The sequence below is a fragment of the Eulemur rufifrons genome, chromosome 6 (genome assembly GCF_041146395.1).
Source record: "Eulemur rufifrons isolate Redbay chromosome 6, OSU_ERuf_1, whole genome shotgun sequence".
Classification (NCBI taxonomy): Eukaryota; Metazoa; Chordata; class Mammalia; order Primates; family Lemuridae; genus Eulemur; species Eulemur rufifrons.
Window position 1 is genome coordinate 60,670,546 of NC_090988.1, and position 16,274 is coordinate 60,686,819.

General features: G+C 33.8%; 1 protein-coding gene across 4 annotated transcripts in view; it reads right to left on the reverse strand.

The window, feature by feature from the left end:
* Positions 1-16,274, reverse strand: part of SBF2 (SET binding factor 2) — a 417,689-nt gene that overhangs the window by 127,833 nt on the left and 273,582 nt on the right. For all 4 annotated transcript variants that reach the window (XM_069471156.1, XM_069471157.1, XM_069471155.1 and 1 more), the window contains 2 exons: positions 14,623-14,732; positions 13,090-13,239 (listed from right to left, as the gene is read on the reverse strand). In XM_069471156.1, the coding sequence (XP_069327257.1) occupies positions 13,090-13,239; positions 14,623-14,732 (260 nt within the window). The remainder of the gene's footprint in view (positions 1-13,089; positions 13,240-14,622; positions 14,733-16,274) is intronic.

The following is a 16,274-nucleotide window of genomic DNA, read 5'->3' on the forward strand; positions in this document are numbered from 1 at the left end:
AAGGGAATATTCAGAGAATAAGAGAGTCCTTGGATATTAAGAGTATGATAGCTAAAATGCAAAACTCAATGGAAGGAATATAAGAAAACACTGAGATAGTCTTTTAGAGGGTAAAGCAAATAGAGAAAGGAGAAGAAAATTAAAGGACTGGCCCAGGAGGGCTATCTTAGTTCAAGTTCTGTTGTTATAACAGAATTTCATAGACTGGGTAATTGATAAAGAATACAGGTACATTTAGCTCACAGTTCTGGATGCTGGGAAGTCTAAGAGCATAGCAACAGCATCTGGTGAAAGCCTTGTGTTGGTTGCATCATAACATGGCAGACAAATGGAAGGGGAAGTAGGTACATGCAAAAGGGGCAAAACATGAGGGGTGGCCTCATTTTATAAAAACCCACTTTCACAGTAACCAACCCAATCCCATAAGTGTGAGGACTTACTCCCTCTCTCAAGAATTAACCCATTCACAAAGGAGTGGCATTAATCCCTCTCAATGACCTAATCACTTCTTAAAGGCCCCACCTCCCAACACCAACACAGCAGGGACCAAATTTCCAATACATGAATTCTGGGGGACACACTCAACCCACAAGAAGAGCCAACATCTGGATAGTATAAACCCTAGAAGAACAAAAGGAGAAAAGGAAGGAAAGAAAATCAAAGAAAATAATTAAACAAAATTTAAAAACAGGAGCTTCCAGATTAAAAGGGTTTGTCAAGTATTCAGCATAATGTATGCAAATAGCTCACTGACAGGGGACATCACCATAAAATTTCAGACTAGGATAAAAGAGCTACAAGCTTCCACAGAGAAAAAAATAGGTTTTATGGGAAGGGTAAAGAAGTACAATCATGGGTCAATGGGGAAAATTTATCAATTTAATCCATTATATCAGCACATTAAAGGAGAGAAAAATATATTATTATAATAAGTGCTGAAAAGCAATTGGAAAATATTTACTAGCAAATACAAATAATAAGTAGGTAAGATGACAATAGAAGAAAACTAGTTCACTATAATAAGAACTATTCACTAAGGCCAAATAAGAAATATTATCCTAAATATCAAAATACTAATCATTTCAGTTAGGATTTAGACAGGGATTACTTCTACCAGATTTTTATTTAACACTGTCTAGAAAGTTCTGGCAAATACATTAAGACAAGAAAATGAAATGAACAAATGGTATAAACACTAACAAAAAAGAGATAAAACTATCTTTTTTTTCTTTTGATTGGTATTATTGCATGCCTAGAAAACCCAAGACATTCTAATAGAAAACTGAAATTAATAAGAGAATTTGGCAAAATTGATATTAAATAAATATGTAAAATTAATAGTGTTGATTTATTTTAGCAAAAAGCAACTGGAAAAGGAAATAGGAAAAATGCTCTACTACAATAGCAGTACAAACTATGACATGCTAAAGAATACATTTAACAAAGCAAAAAACTTATGAGAAAATTTTAAAAGTTTAGTGAAAGGCACAAACAAAAATTGAAAGATGGACCACTTATTGGATGGGAAGATTTAAGCATAATAAAGTATTAATTCTTCCAAAATTAACATATAAAATTGGTTTGTACTCTTAATTCCAACGGGATTTTTTGGAAACTGAATAGTATCATCTTAATGTTTATATAAAGAATCAATGGGCCAGGCGCAGTGGCTCATGCCTGTAATCCTAGCACTCTGGGAGGCTAACATGGGAGGATCGCCCGAGGTCAGGAGTTCGAGACCAGCCTGAGCAAGATCGAGACCCCGTCTCTAGTAAAACTAGAAAGAAATGATCTGGACAGCTAAAATTATATATATAGAAAAAAAAAATTAGCCAGGCATGGTGGCACATGCCTGTAGTCCCAGCTACTCGGGAGGCTGAGGCAGAAGGACTGCTTAAGCTCAGGAGTTTGAGGTTGCTGTGAGCTTGACGTCACGGCACTCTAGCCCGGGCAACAGAGCGAGACTCTGTCTCAAAAAAAAAAAAAAAAGAATCAATGTCCAGGAATGACTAAAAAAGTATAAAAAAAAATCAGTGTAGGATAATTTGCCTTATCAGGTATCAGTCCTTTTATCAAATCAATATGCTATTAGTTTAGAAACAGATAAATATCCATAGATTGGAATAACAAATCCAGAAACGAATCCCAGTATGTATAAAAATTCAATATATGACAAATATAGTAGTTCAGTGGGAAAATGATGAATTATTTCATAAATTGTGCTGGCATAACTGGCCATTCTTTTGGAATAGAATAAAACTGGACACTTCTAATATACTATATAATTGTAAAAATAGATTACAGATGGAATAAGAGTCTTACAACAAAATTTAGACATGTGTATCTTGAGGATGAAGAAAATGTTCTATCAGACTGAAAACAATGAAGCTGTAAAAAAAGGCCAGCCAAAATTTGAGCAAAGAATTAAGTTTTTCTATGGCAAAAGATAAAACACAAAGTCAACAGATAAGTAAATAATGTACTTGGGAAAAAACTGTAAAGGGTAATATCTATACTAAACTAAGTACTCTCATAAAATAGCAAGAAAAAGTTAAACAATTCAAAAGAAAATGGGGCAAAAGATACAAGTAAGTAAGTCACGGAATAATGACTTGAAAAGCCAAAGAAGCATCTAAAATGATGCTGAATTCAATAATACTCAAGGGATTTCAAATTGAAGTAATAATGAGATAAATTACTTGATTGATTCATTCATTCCTGTATCCACTCACTTAACAAATATTACTGAAACTTTTCATGGGCCAGGCACTATTTTAGGTGCTAGGGATCAGAAGTAAACAGAACAAAGTTCTTTATATGTACTTTTTACCCTATCTTTTTTGTCCATCTAGCAAATAACAAACATTTAAAGGAGCAATTGAACCTACTGTTGGCAGATGGGGAAAGAGATACTGTCAAAAACAGTTGACTGAGATATGAAACCTAACAGCCTTTTTGAATAGCAAACTGCCAATGCCTATTAAAACTAAATATACATCTAACCTCTGATCAAGAAATTCCATTCCTAGAAATTGAACCCACAGAAATTTAAAACTACAGGTACCAGTAAATAAAGACATATATAACAAGGATGTTTGTTGAAGCTTTGTTCAAAGTGGGAAAAAGTTGGACAGAAATTGAATTCTCAGCAATAGGAAAATGGCTGAAAAAAATGGGTTGTAGCCACACCATGAAATATTATCCAATAATTAAAAAGAATGTCTGAGAGCCTAGTTCTTAAACTGTGGAATGAGTCACCCTGGGGTGCTACATGGAAATCTGAAGAGTGACATGATATGTTTTTAATTTTCAGAGGAAACAGCATTTTTCAACATAGCTTGACACTGCATCTCTTGACATATTTATATGTTTGAAGTAATTCACAGCTTCAACATTAGATCATGCTGCATTACCATCAACATCATATCTTTGCAAAGCTGAGTATTCAGTGGTTGCTGTGATTTAAAAAGCAAAGTGGAAATGCTGGTGGTAAAGCCAGTCTAATAACAAAGTTTGAGCAGCTGTGTAGTACCCAACAGAGCACATATCCCACTAGTAAGCAATTGTAGTTACTTTAAAATGAAATAAAAATATACTTCTTTCAAAAAAAAAAATTTAAGTGTGTAATTTTTTCAAATGGCTGTTCAGTTGTGAGGACACAAATACACATTGAACTGGTCTGAAAGACTTACTAAACAAAGCTGTTGGGCATTTCTTTTGCCCCAAGAGGCACTAAGAAAATATTGCTGAGACACTAAGGACCTGTGAACTCAGTTTGGGAACCTCTCTGATTTAGGAAGTTTGGGAACCTCTTAAACCTGCAGCTCAAAAACCCAAAATTAACAGAAAAAAATGAAAAAAAAAGTAGATGAAAGGAAATAATAAAGATAGAGCAAAAATTAATTAAATAGAAAACAAAGATACAAAGGCAAGGATTTGTTGACTAATAAAACTGACAAAACTAATTTTAACAAAGAAGAAAACACTAATCAACAACAGACAAATTCCTAGGAAAAAATTACCAATATGAACTCAGGAAAATATGAATATCTGGATAGTCTATAAATTAGAAGTTTAAAATAATCTCACAAAAAACCCACTAGGTTCAGGTGGCTTTACTAGAGAGTTTTAACAAACTTTCAAGGAATACATTATTGCACTCTAACACAAAGTCTTTCAGAGAAGAGATACAAAGGAACACTCCCTATTTTTTTTTTTGAGACAGCATCTTGCTCTGTCACCCAGGCTAAAGTGTAGTGGTGCAATCATAGCTCACCGCAACCTCAAACTCCTGGGCTCAAACGATCCTCCCACCCAGCCTCCTGAGTAGCTAGGACTACAGGCGCACATCACCATGCCTGGCTAATTTTTAAAATTTTTTGTAGAAACGGGTCTCTATAAAAAATGTTGCCCATGCTGGTCTCCAACTCCTGGCCTAAAGTGATCCTCCCACCTGAACCTCCCAAAATGTTAGGATTACAGGTGTGAGTCACCACACCTGGTGCCTATTTCATTTTTGACATTAGTGTAACTTTGCTTCAATACCAGTCATGGATAGTATGAGAAATTATGGATTGATCTCAATTGTAGAAAAAATTCCTAACATATCAAGTCCAACAATCCATGAAAATAATTGTGCATCAAAATTGACAGCTGCAGACAAAGCAATTCATAAAATCAATACCTATTACGACAAAAACTCTTAAACTAGAAATAGAAATGGCTTATTAACCTGATATGGAATATCTACCAAAACTTTTTAGCACAGGTAAAGCTCAACGATTAAACTTTAAAAGAAAGGCACTCACTATAAAGTTGTATATATAAAGTTGTAATATATACAACTTTATATGTCAATTTAAAAAAATGCTTGGGGGAGATTGGGAGCATAATAGTAACAAAAATAAATAATAAATAAGGAAGGGACCTGGCATGGGCTAAAAATGATGTGTTATGAACTGGGGAGGGCCAGGATTGTACCTAATAAGCAAGGGTTAAGAAACAAAGCTCCTGAGATGATGGAATTCAGAGACAGCAGACACCTTAGAAGGCATCTAGTTCAACCTCCCTGACAATGGAGAAATCATTTTCAGCTTTCCCCACAAATGACCAAAAGAGTGTCTGATGAAATACTCAATAAAATGGGGACTGCATTTCTATAAAGGTATCCATTTTACTGTTGGAAAATTTCAAATGTTCACTCTGATCTATCCATTCTCAGACTTACCGAATCAAAATGTGTGATGATGGGGCCCAGAAATGCACATTTAAAAAATTTGAGAAAGTTTTGAAAATGACTACCGCAGATAATAGGACACATTTTTCAGCTCTAAGTACATATCAAATTTACTTGTGGAACTTTAAAAAAAATACAGATGCATAAGCTTCAGTTGTGGTGATTCTAACTCAGCAGGTATGAAAATTTGCACTGGAAATATATCAGTGACACTACTGTCTATTGGCACAGTATTGACCATCTATATGTGAACCTGAAGTTTTACTTTCAAACTAGGCCACTAATTATCAAAATAGCCATCCACATTCTCTAACCTAGAGATTACTGTGCACAAAGACACAAAGGTGAAACGAGGCGCTGGTTTGGGTTGAGGATTAGATTACAGCCAAAAAAGGGGCAAAAGCTACTGGCCTGTGTACAAATGGAAACTCTGTATGGGGACTGAAACTCTTACCCAGCTGAGGTAAGCAGCTACCTACATTCACTTATTCATTTACTTAATCATCAAGTTTCTACTGAGAGACTACTTCATGCTAAGCATAATGGGGGATACAGATAAGTCAACAGGCAATTTCCTTATATGTGGTAAGTGTTATTGCAAGATCATGGTGGATGGTATGGGGGAAGTACAAGATATAGTGGAACCATGTAAGAGTGGCTACCAGCCTAGACTTGATGGGCTGAGAAAGGATTCTAGGAAGAAGTGATATCTAAGCTGAAATTAAAGGATGAGTAGAAGCCAGGCGCGGTGGCTCACGCCTGTAATCCTAGCACTCTGGGAGGCCGAGGTGGGCGGATCGTTTGAGCTCAGGAGTTCGAGACCAGCCTGAGCAAGAGCGAGACCCCACCTCTACTAAAAATAGAAAGAAATTATATGGGCGAGACCCCACCTCTACTAAAAATAGAAAGAAATTATATGGACAGTTAAAATATATATAGAAAAAATTAGCCGGGCATGGTGGCGCATGCCTGTAGTCCCAGCTACTCAGGAGGCTGAGACAGGAGGATCGCTTGAGCTCAGGAGTTTGAGGTTGCTGTGAGCTAGGCTGACGCCACAGCACTCACTCTAGCCTGGGCAACAGAGTGAGACTCTGTCTCAAAAAAAAAAAATAAAATAAAATAAAGGATGAGTAGAGTTAGCTAAGAGAAAGGAAGGATTACGGAAGTAGGAAGTAGAAAGGAGAGGAAGAAGAAAACTAAAGCAATAGATATATAAGGCCTGAGGACTTACAGTAGTGAAAGGTGAGGCTGCAGATAAAGGCAGAGGCCAAGATAAGATGAGCATTTACTCTGAAGGCCAAGGGCAAAGATTTTAAATTGGGAAGTGACAAGATCCAACTTAATTTCACAAATACCACTTTGGTGAAGGAGGGAGAATAGATACATTAGGGGGATGGGGGTAGTGTAATCAGTTAGGAAGCTGGTGCTGTAACAGAGGTAAGAAATGTTGGTGACTTAAACCACGACAGTGGAATTTAAGAATGGCAAAGAGTGAATGAATTTGAGAGATATGTAAGAGGTAGAATCTATAGCACTAGTGGCTGATCAGATTTGGGGATACGGTTAAGAACTAGAGAATATTTCCATGTTTTTGGCTTATTGGTGCCATTTGTTGAACTAGGAAACTTAGCAGGAAGAGATTTTGGGTGGTGGTTGAGATGGGTGTAAAAGATGATTATTTTATTTGGAACATGTTGACATCTAAATAGCTTTGGGGCATTCATGTAAAGGTGGGCAATAATCAGCAAGATATTTAGTTCTAGAATTTAGGAGATAGATTTGGGCTTAAGATATAGATTTGGAAAACATAAGCAAGCGATGATAACGCAGATGAGTAAGATTGCCTAGGGAAAATCCTAGACTAAGAGATCTTAAGATGGATCTAAAAATGCAAATGAAAATCACCAGACTTTCATTTAGAATTCATTTCTTCAATTTACTATGTAATTTAGAAAGAGTACTTAATTTCTTTAAACCTATTTTCAGAAGGTAGTAGTGATTGTGGCTTACCCAGTTTCATAGACAAAAGAAAGCTAAGATTATCTGAGGCAGTCCAAAGTGATACAGGTACCCAAGAACGAAGAGGATAGGGCAATTACTGGATGGTTCTCCCACAAGGGGGAGTAGAGAATGGAAGCAGACTTGGGGAACTACGGTGGCGAGTGGCAACTGACTTTGTTTAATGGCCCTTTTTGTTTAGGTCATCCCCCAGAAGAAGTAAACCAAAGAATGACAAAAGAAAAGAATGTGTACATGGATGAAGCTTGCTGAGTGACAGCTTCATTAGAGCAGAACCTGGTAGAGCTGTTCTACTAAAAAACCCCTAATCTCAGTATCTTTAATATAGTCATTTTCTATTTGGCTGGTCACATTTCTCAGAGAATATCTTGCTTTGAGGGCAGGCTGCCAGAGTTCTGGAAGCTGATGGGGGAAAGCATACTGGCATTCTCAATATCCGAAATTCACTTAACCCTCTTATTTGCAGCAAGACAGAATTTCCCTGAAACAGACTATTACCCAGGAAAACCATGGCCCCTCTCTCTCTGTCTGTTAAAATAAATACATAAACAAACAGGCAATTTCCTTATATGTGGTAAGTGTTATTGCAAGATCATGGTGGATGGTATGGGGGAAGTACAAGATATAGTGGAACCATGTAAGAGCGGCTACCAGCCCAATCTTCTGCCAGGGTAAAGGAGAAGCAGCTGGCTATTTATACAGAATTAGGAAAAGATCTGAGAGGTGAATCCAACAGCATCTTCTAGCAGCTTTCAACCAATCCCCTGTTTTTATGTTATACACCTTATCCTCCTGCTCTTAGAGATACCTGATATCACTAATTCCAGAGCTCTCCGGGGTTCTGTAAACTTGGTTCCTTCAAGGCTTTTCCCACTGCCAGTTAGGAACAGGCTTTCTTGGGTCTGCTAAGTAAAGATCATTTCATCAGCTTTCTAGTTTCTAAACTAGACTATATGGGGTTTGGAGGGTCTAAATATGGGGGTTGTTGATTGTTTCTGTTGACCATATTTCACACCAGCTCATTTCCTTGGTTTTTGGTCATTTTAAAATTGTGAGGTCATATTTTATTGAATTTAACCTATGGGAATCCTGATCGCCTAAATTGGGGATACATTATTACAAAAAGGATTTATAATTATTTCCTATGAAGGCAAAGGTGGAGGGCATGTTACTTACTAGGGATTACCTTTATTATTTTTCCAGTGTTCTAGCCTGTTGTAAAACTTTAAGGTTCAACCAGCTGACCAAGACTTATAGTGACTAAGGATTAATAATACAAATCTGGTTTTCCCAACTTGTAACTGCTCAGGGTTTGGTTTTCCCTATTTGTCCCTTTGTTGAAGAGATAAGAAGGGGTACATTAAAGATTTCCTTTTCTTCTTGGGAGAAACAGTATATCAAAATCATGGTTTATATTTGTCTGTTTGCAATTTTCTAAGATCTATTTCTATGTTAGTAAGAGGGTCTCTCACAGTTTATCATGATGCTGGAAATGGAAGACTTTACTGAGTTTTCAAATTACAATTTATTATTAAAAGATCTTAGCTAAGGTCTTGACATATAAAAAGTTTTAATTGTATATTTGCTAAAATGAAGAATTAAGGCCAAAAATCTCTTTTGGAGAGACTTTTAGTCCTCTGTCAAAAAATTCTAAAATATGATCAGTTCTTTGAAGTGAGAAAAAATACAGGAATAATCTATAATCTCTACAACCCAGTGCTATAAAAAATTATGTTAGCATTGAAAGAACTTGATAAACAAATAGCCCTTTGGCAATATTCATGTCCCATTTACTTTTCCCTTGAGGACAGGAAAGACAGAATAACTTCTAGGTCATGAAAAGCAAAAATTACTGAAGTTTTTGAACCACTACCTAAAAATTAGTTTGTTTAATTAATGTTTCTTTCTGAAAATACCAACATAGATGTTTGGCCACTCTGCCTTGAAACTCTATGCTTTGTAAAAAAATATTCAGAATGTCACGTTAAATCCCCCTTGATAAGTACATTGTTGCACCAAGAATATAAATATTAACAAATCCCAAGTGGGTAATAAATAATGCATTAAAATAAGAATATCACATGTAAACCCATTCATAACTGAGACAGGCCTATATAATGTTAAACAACAGCATGTGCTTGATGAAGCACAGGATCTATTTTTATGTATATATGAAATACTGAATTAGAAAATATTAAGTGCTCATCAATTCAGGTGTATTTGAAAGCAGCAAAAAAAAAAAAAAAATCCATGTCTGTTTCTTTTCTAGAAATATGATTATTCAAATGAAAAATAATTGTAGCCTAAAGGTACCTTGCTATTCTATAAGTGGCCTACTAACTGTACATGCTAAAATTAAGTCTAGACTAAGAAATCTTCAAAATTTAGTTCTTCAGTTAATAAACAGCACAGAAAGTACTAATAGTAAAAAGCCCCTGAAGTGGCTTTTAATGCCAATTATTAGAGGATCAGGGAATTACTTGACTTTAGGATTGCTAGAGACCTTTATCTATTAATCATACTCCCTTATTCTCTATAATCACAGTAACAAAGGAACAAAAGACACGTGACCTTTTCTTAGGGCAAATTTATTATGTTTTATTCTTCTTATAGGGTGCTAAAAATTTCCTTTCTACAAATATGAGGACATTTTTTAAAATTATAAAAGTAACATATAGTTGTTATATATTTTATATAATTTAGGGGTATATATGTTTCAAGCACAGAAGGATTTAAAACGGAAATCAAAACTCTTCTAATATGTATCCAGAGATAACCACTGCTAAGGATTTAGTGTAAATATCCTTTCAGATTTTTACTATCATATATATACACAGATAAATACATGCAAAATAGAATCATATTATATCTACTTTATCTAACTTCCTTTTTGCCCACCAGCAATATGTAATACAAGTTTTCCCATATCAGTACATATCTAGATCTACTTGTTTCTACTTAGTAGCTTAACAGTATTCTAAAGAGTTGTACCATAATTAATCAATATCCAAATGGTAAGCATTTAGATTGTTTTCAATTTTTGCTCTTATAAACTAATATAGCTAGTGTCTCACGTTCTAAAGTAAAAATATATATCCAGTAAAACTGAATCATCTCCTATCTTGTCAATTCACTTATACAACCTACAAAGTGCTTGCAATGAGTTTGAGAAGATAAATACTCCCCACAAAAATCTAACAGCAGTGCCTTAAGACATAAAATATGCATGTTTTAAGATTATGAAGAATGATACAATGAAAATCCATACACATAGTTTAAGAAATAGAATATTACCATTACATTTGAAGATCCCCATGTTCACTGCCCTTCCTCTCTGTCCCCCCGAGGTAATTTTCTTAAATATTTTGTTTTTTATTACCTTGGTTTTCTGTATAACTTTGCCACATGTGTTTGTATCACTAAATTAAATAACCCTAAATAATATATTACACGCTTTTGAATTTTATAAAAGTGGAATCATATTCTAATTGAATTGTCTTTTTATTTTTGCACAAAATTGTCTTAAGATTCATTCATATTGTCCTTTGTATCTGCAACTCATTCATTTTCTCTGTTAAATAATATTCTATTGTAAGAAGATACCATAATTTATGCATTCATTCTAATGCTGGTTGGAAATATGAATTGTTTCAAGCTTTTTGCTATTTCAAACAATGCTGCTATGAACATTTTGTGCACATATCTCTTGGTGTATGTGGGGAAGAGCTCCTCTAGAATGGAATCACTGGGTCACAGAATATGTTTCATACATAGCTTTGTAAGATAATAACAAATTATCTTATTTCTTCTCTTATACATTATTAAATTTTCTAAAGTGGTTATGCCAACTTACACATTTACCAGCAGAGCTTACATGTTCTATTTGTTCCATAACTGTGTCAACATCTGATATTACCAGATTTTTAAATTCTTGTCAAATAGTGAGCGTAAAAGGCTATCTCATTGTGGTTTTAATTTTCATTTCTTTAATTACTGACATAGATCATCTTCTTATACAGTTATTATCCAAGTGGATTTCCTTTCTTTAGGATACTCAGATCTTTTGTCCATTAAAATCAGGTTGTCTTTTTTACAAAAACTTGATTTATAGGAGTTTTTTTTTTTTTTTTTTTAATAGAGACAGGGTTTCACTATGTTGTCCAGGTTGGAGTGCAGTGGCTATTCATAGACATGATCATGGTGCACTGCACTTAAGAGATCCTCCCATTTCAGACTCCCAAGTAGCTAGGATGACAGGCACCCGCTACAGTGCCTGGCCTATAGGAGTTCTTATAATCTGAGTACTAACTTGTTAGCAGTTATGCTTTGCAAACCTCTCTCACTCTGAGGTTTGTGTTTTCATTCTTTTTATGGTATCTTTTGATGAACAGAAGTTTTAATTTTAATGTAGTCAAATTTATCAGGCTTTTCTTTTAGGATTGGCACTAGTCATGACTTAACAAATCTTTCCCTACTTCAAAAGTCATGAAGATTATTTCTTGTATCATGTCTGAAAAATTTTAGGCTTTATAGATTAGCTTTTTGGGCTCTTCATAGTTAAGTCTTTAATCCATGTGGAATTGATTTTTGTGTATGGCATGAGGTATGTGTACATTTTTTGTGTCAATGGTATATTATGTATATGTGGTCCCAACACTATTTATGGAATTGTTCATCTTTTTGTCAGTGGTCTAAAATGCCAATTTTGTCATAAATCATGTTCCCATATATGTGTGCATGTGTTTCTAGGCTCTCTATTCTGTTCTATTGGTCAAATTGTTTATGATTGTGCCAATTCCACACTGTCTTAATTACTATAATCTTAAACTAATTTTTTGATAGCTGACAGGCAAATTTCTATGCTTTGTTGTTTTTCTTTAGGAGTTTATTGGTAATTATAAAGCTTTTGCTCTTCCACTTAATATTCTGATAGGAATTGCATTGTCTCTATAGATTATTTTGGGGAGAACTGATATCTTTAACATACTGAGTCTTCCAATCCACAAATATGATATATCTTCTCATTTATTTAGGCCTTGTTTTATCCACAAATTTTATTATTAATTATATCCTGTAATTCTTGCTTTTCAATTTACCATTATTTAACATACATTTTGTTTACGTTCTGTGGAGTCCCATAAATGGTCTTTGAAATCTTAATATTTAATTACATTTTCACCTTGTACACAAGGTTTGAGAAAGGATTTTTACATCGCTTCTGGAGAACAGGATGTCAATGTCATAGAATATCTAACAAGGGAGACAGGATGGGGAAACAAGATTTTTTGCTTCTCCTAAATTGGGTCTTCTTATTTTTTTAGAAATTTATTTCTGTAAGATCCATACTCATTTTGAAGCCAACTGGAAATATTTTTTGTGCTTTACACATACAAAGTGCTTAGTAAATACTGAATTGAGTAATTAATTTATCATTTGGATTATCCATCATTGCCCTCTGCCTAATAGTACAACTTAATACTGACTCAAAGGGCTGATGTATGTGACTAGTGTCACGTCATTAATATATTAAGTCATTAAGTAATATGTAACTGAATGCTTTAAAGATGACTTTTCATTTTCACAGAGCATGTTTATATTACAGAACTAGCAAAATCTAGTATTTTTCAAGGGAAAACAAAGAACAAGTGAAAAACTCTTAATATTTATGCCAAGTAATAGATAATTGTTTCTGACAGAAAGGATACGGATATTGACTCTTCCTCCTATTGGCTGTGGTAGGCTCAAGAACTGATATATTGGTAATTACTAAATATCCTAGAAAAATAAAAAGCATTCTCAAACAAGAGGTATAATCTGAAAGAACTAAAAATTACCTGTAGAGTATAATTCATCATCCTTATTATGTAGTCAAACTGTTGATGGTCTAATATTGCCCGGTTTTGCTGGACGTGTAAACCCAGTTCGTCAGTGAGACACTGTCTTGCTGCCTTTCCTTTAAGGGCTCTTAGTGCAGCAGGAAGGGTCTGAGGACAAGAGAGGTACAAGTGACCAAATGGTACCACTGGCAAAAAAAAAAAAAATAACTTTCAAACAATCATGCTGAAAATTCAAATGCATCCTGCAAATCACTTAACACAGTTATTAGTAGAATTAACCTCCTAGAGAAGAGGTGATTTGCTCTTAAGGCAAATGATAAAATGGATTGGTTTGTAGTTATTTTTATTTCTAAGCCAGCAAGAAAAATAAGTAGAATTAGTTTACATGGTAAATTGAAAAAACATTAAATTCACTTTTTTTCTTCAACTCACAAAACTTTGGTTACCAAATTGACTGTTGCTTTAGAACATGAGTCAAAGCCATAGACATTTAGACACCTTCTTTCTATAACCAGCCAATTCTCCAAGACAAAATGGAAGAAAAAATTAAAATGATAAAAAACACAAGTGATTTTATGCTTTTAAACTAGTCAGCTCCTTAATCACTATTCAGCTTCAATTTCTGACTGGAAAGTTCTATAATCTCTTCTCATTTCAGTATCATAATAAAGAAAGAAAAAGGACTCAGCACAACAAAAATTGCTATCTCTAGGTTTATGCATTAAAACTCCTTTATTTTATCACAAGAACACTCATAAGGATGCCTCCTTCAGTTCACCATGTAGGAGTTAATTTACTTTACATACAATAATAATAAGCTTATTTAACTTGGCAAGTCTAAAAAAAAGAACAAAGGAGCCAATAAGGAGGAAAGGAAAAAGACTGAGAGTAGGAAGGCTAAATATTTTTATGGGCAAGTATAATAAACAGGATGAGAAAGCTGAAAACAAGGGAGGTAAAAGGAAATATATGCTTTAACCATAAGAAAAAATGGAAACCAAAAAACTCAAAACATAAAGAGGCTTGGGTCATTTAGTGTAAGTTTAAAAACACTTGTACATGTTTTACCAGCTCCTTGTAATGAATGTTCAGAACTATGACAATGAATCAGTAAGAAAGGGTTACATTATGTTCAGCATATTGAATTGAGGAAGGCAAGAAAATATGCTCTAAGGAGGCAAATTTAAGTCAAATACCAGTTTCTATAATCCATTACATATGCTAATTTGATTCTTTGCAATAAATAAAATTATATGTAAAATAAGTTTCTAAGTAATATGCCAAAATAGGGTTTAATAAACATTGTTTAAAAGTTTGAAGGAAAAAAATTACTACCAATATTTCTCTTGTGGTCACATAATTAAGCTTGGCCTAACAGTTTTAAATCTGAGACGTTATTCATTTAAAATAATCAAAACACTTTATTGGGAAAAGGAATAGAATTAAAGGACAGGTCAATTGGCAACCTCAACATGTAAATCTGAAAGGAAAACAATAAATGCTTATTTGGGAAAGATGCCATTTTATTACCTTTTCAGTCTCCAAAGTTTTATTTTCAAATATGAATGAGATGCAATTTCTAACTACTTCTAGTCTCTGTGCACTGTTGAAAACTGTCGTCACCTTATCCATTATTGAAACTAGTAAAAGAATATAAAGAAAACACAAATAAATTAAACTCCTTTGGCAATTACAAAGCAAGAGGAATAAGACTATTTAAGACTGTTTACATGACCAACCGTGTATTTTTATTTTATTTTTTTCTCTTGTTACATGGCACTGAATGTGGTCCATTTCCTTATTTTGGTTACATGTTCAGGCTAGTCAATGGATAATTTCACAGGATTGATTCTAACAATACACTTAACTCATGCAAATTAATTCATGTTGCCAAATAAAATTATATTAAACAAAGGTAAACATCTATTTTAACACTAATTGTAAACAAACTGATAGGAAATGTTTGGGGTACAAATAGCTAATGCTCATATGCAAGAGGACTACTGACAGAAAAAGAAGTTGATATTTCTAAGATATTACCAAAGAAAAACTATTACACATACCACCAAAAAAATCATAATAGATACTATCACAAATCTGAGTAAAGGGGACTTGAGGAAAAGAAGTGGTATAAAAAAGAGAAATGTCCATGGCCAATGAATTGATATACTGGCTTAGGAAAGTCACTTTTTAGTCTTACAAACTTAGCATCTTTTACCTTTTATGATAGGGTAGGAAAATTCTAGTTTATTACATAGGCTACAGTTACCTAAATAAATTTAACTTATTAAAAAATATTAGGATATAAATGAAGGTAGTATTTGTTAAAAAAAAAAAAAAGTGTACTTTCACAAAGAACTTCATCATTTGTACAAATTAGGTAGTATCAATAATTCTTAAGCCAAAAAGAAAGACTGTTTAAATTTTGTGGCTGCTTTTTGGAATTTAAAGCCATAATATTTTCACCTTGTCCCATACCTAAAAAGAAAGACTATCATATTATGCTCATTAGGATCTCTTTCATCTCATCAATACAAAACCTATATTGTTCAAATAATGTTTTAAACTTCTTTATCTTAAAATAATTCTAGGCTCACACAAAGCTGTAAAAATAGCATTAATACAGAGAGGATCCATGTACTCACTATCCAGTTTTTTCTATGGTGACACCTTATATAACAACTATAGTGCTTTATCTGAATCAGGAAAACAACAATATAATGAACTAGACTACAGATCTCACTTGGATTTTTACCAGTTTTCTTCAAATCATTTTTAATCATATAACATTAATTTTCTACATGACCATGATGGTTAAATTGATTATTTCACATGACTTTTCTGTCTGAAATGCTCATTTTAAATTATGGGCTCTGGTGCTTCCCATACACATAGGTGGCATAAACTGAAATAGAAATCTATCTACATTAGAGGAGAAAACTTATAGTCTCCAATATCACACACTTCATTGAGAGAGTAACATCTTTAAGTTATGTTTACAAACTTTTAATTCTAAAATCTCTTCAGCGGTATTTTAAATTTTCTTTAGGCTGAGGTATTAGAAACATGTATTTTTCTTATAATGAATTTGTTTACCATCTGGTTTTTTTTTTTTTTTGAGACAGGGTTTTGCTCTGTCACCTGGGCTAGAGGGCAATGGTGTCATCATAACTCATTGCAAC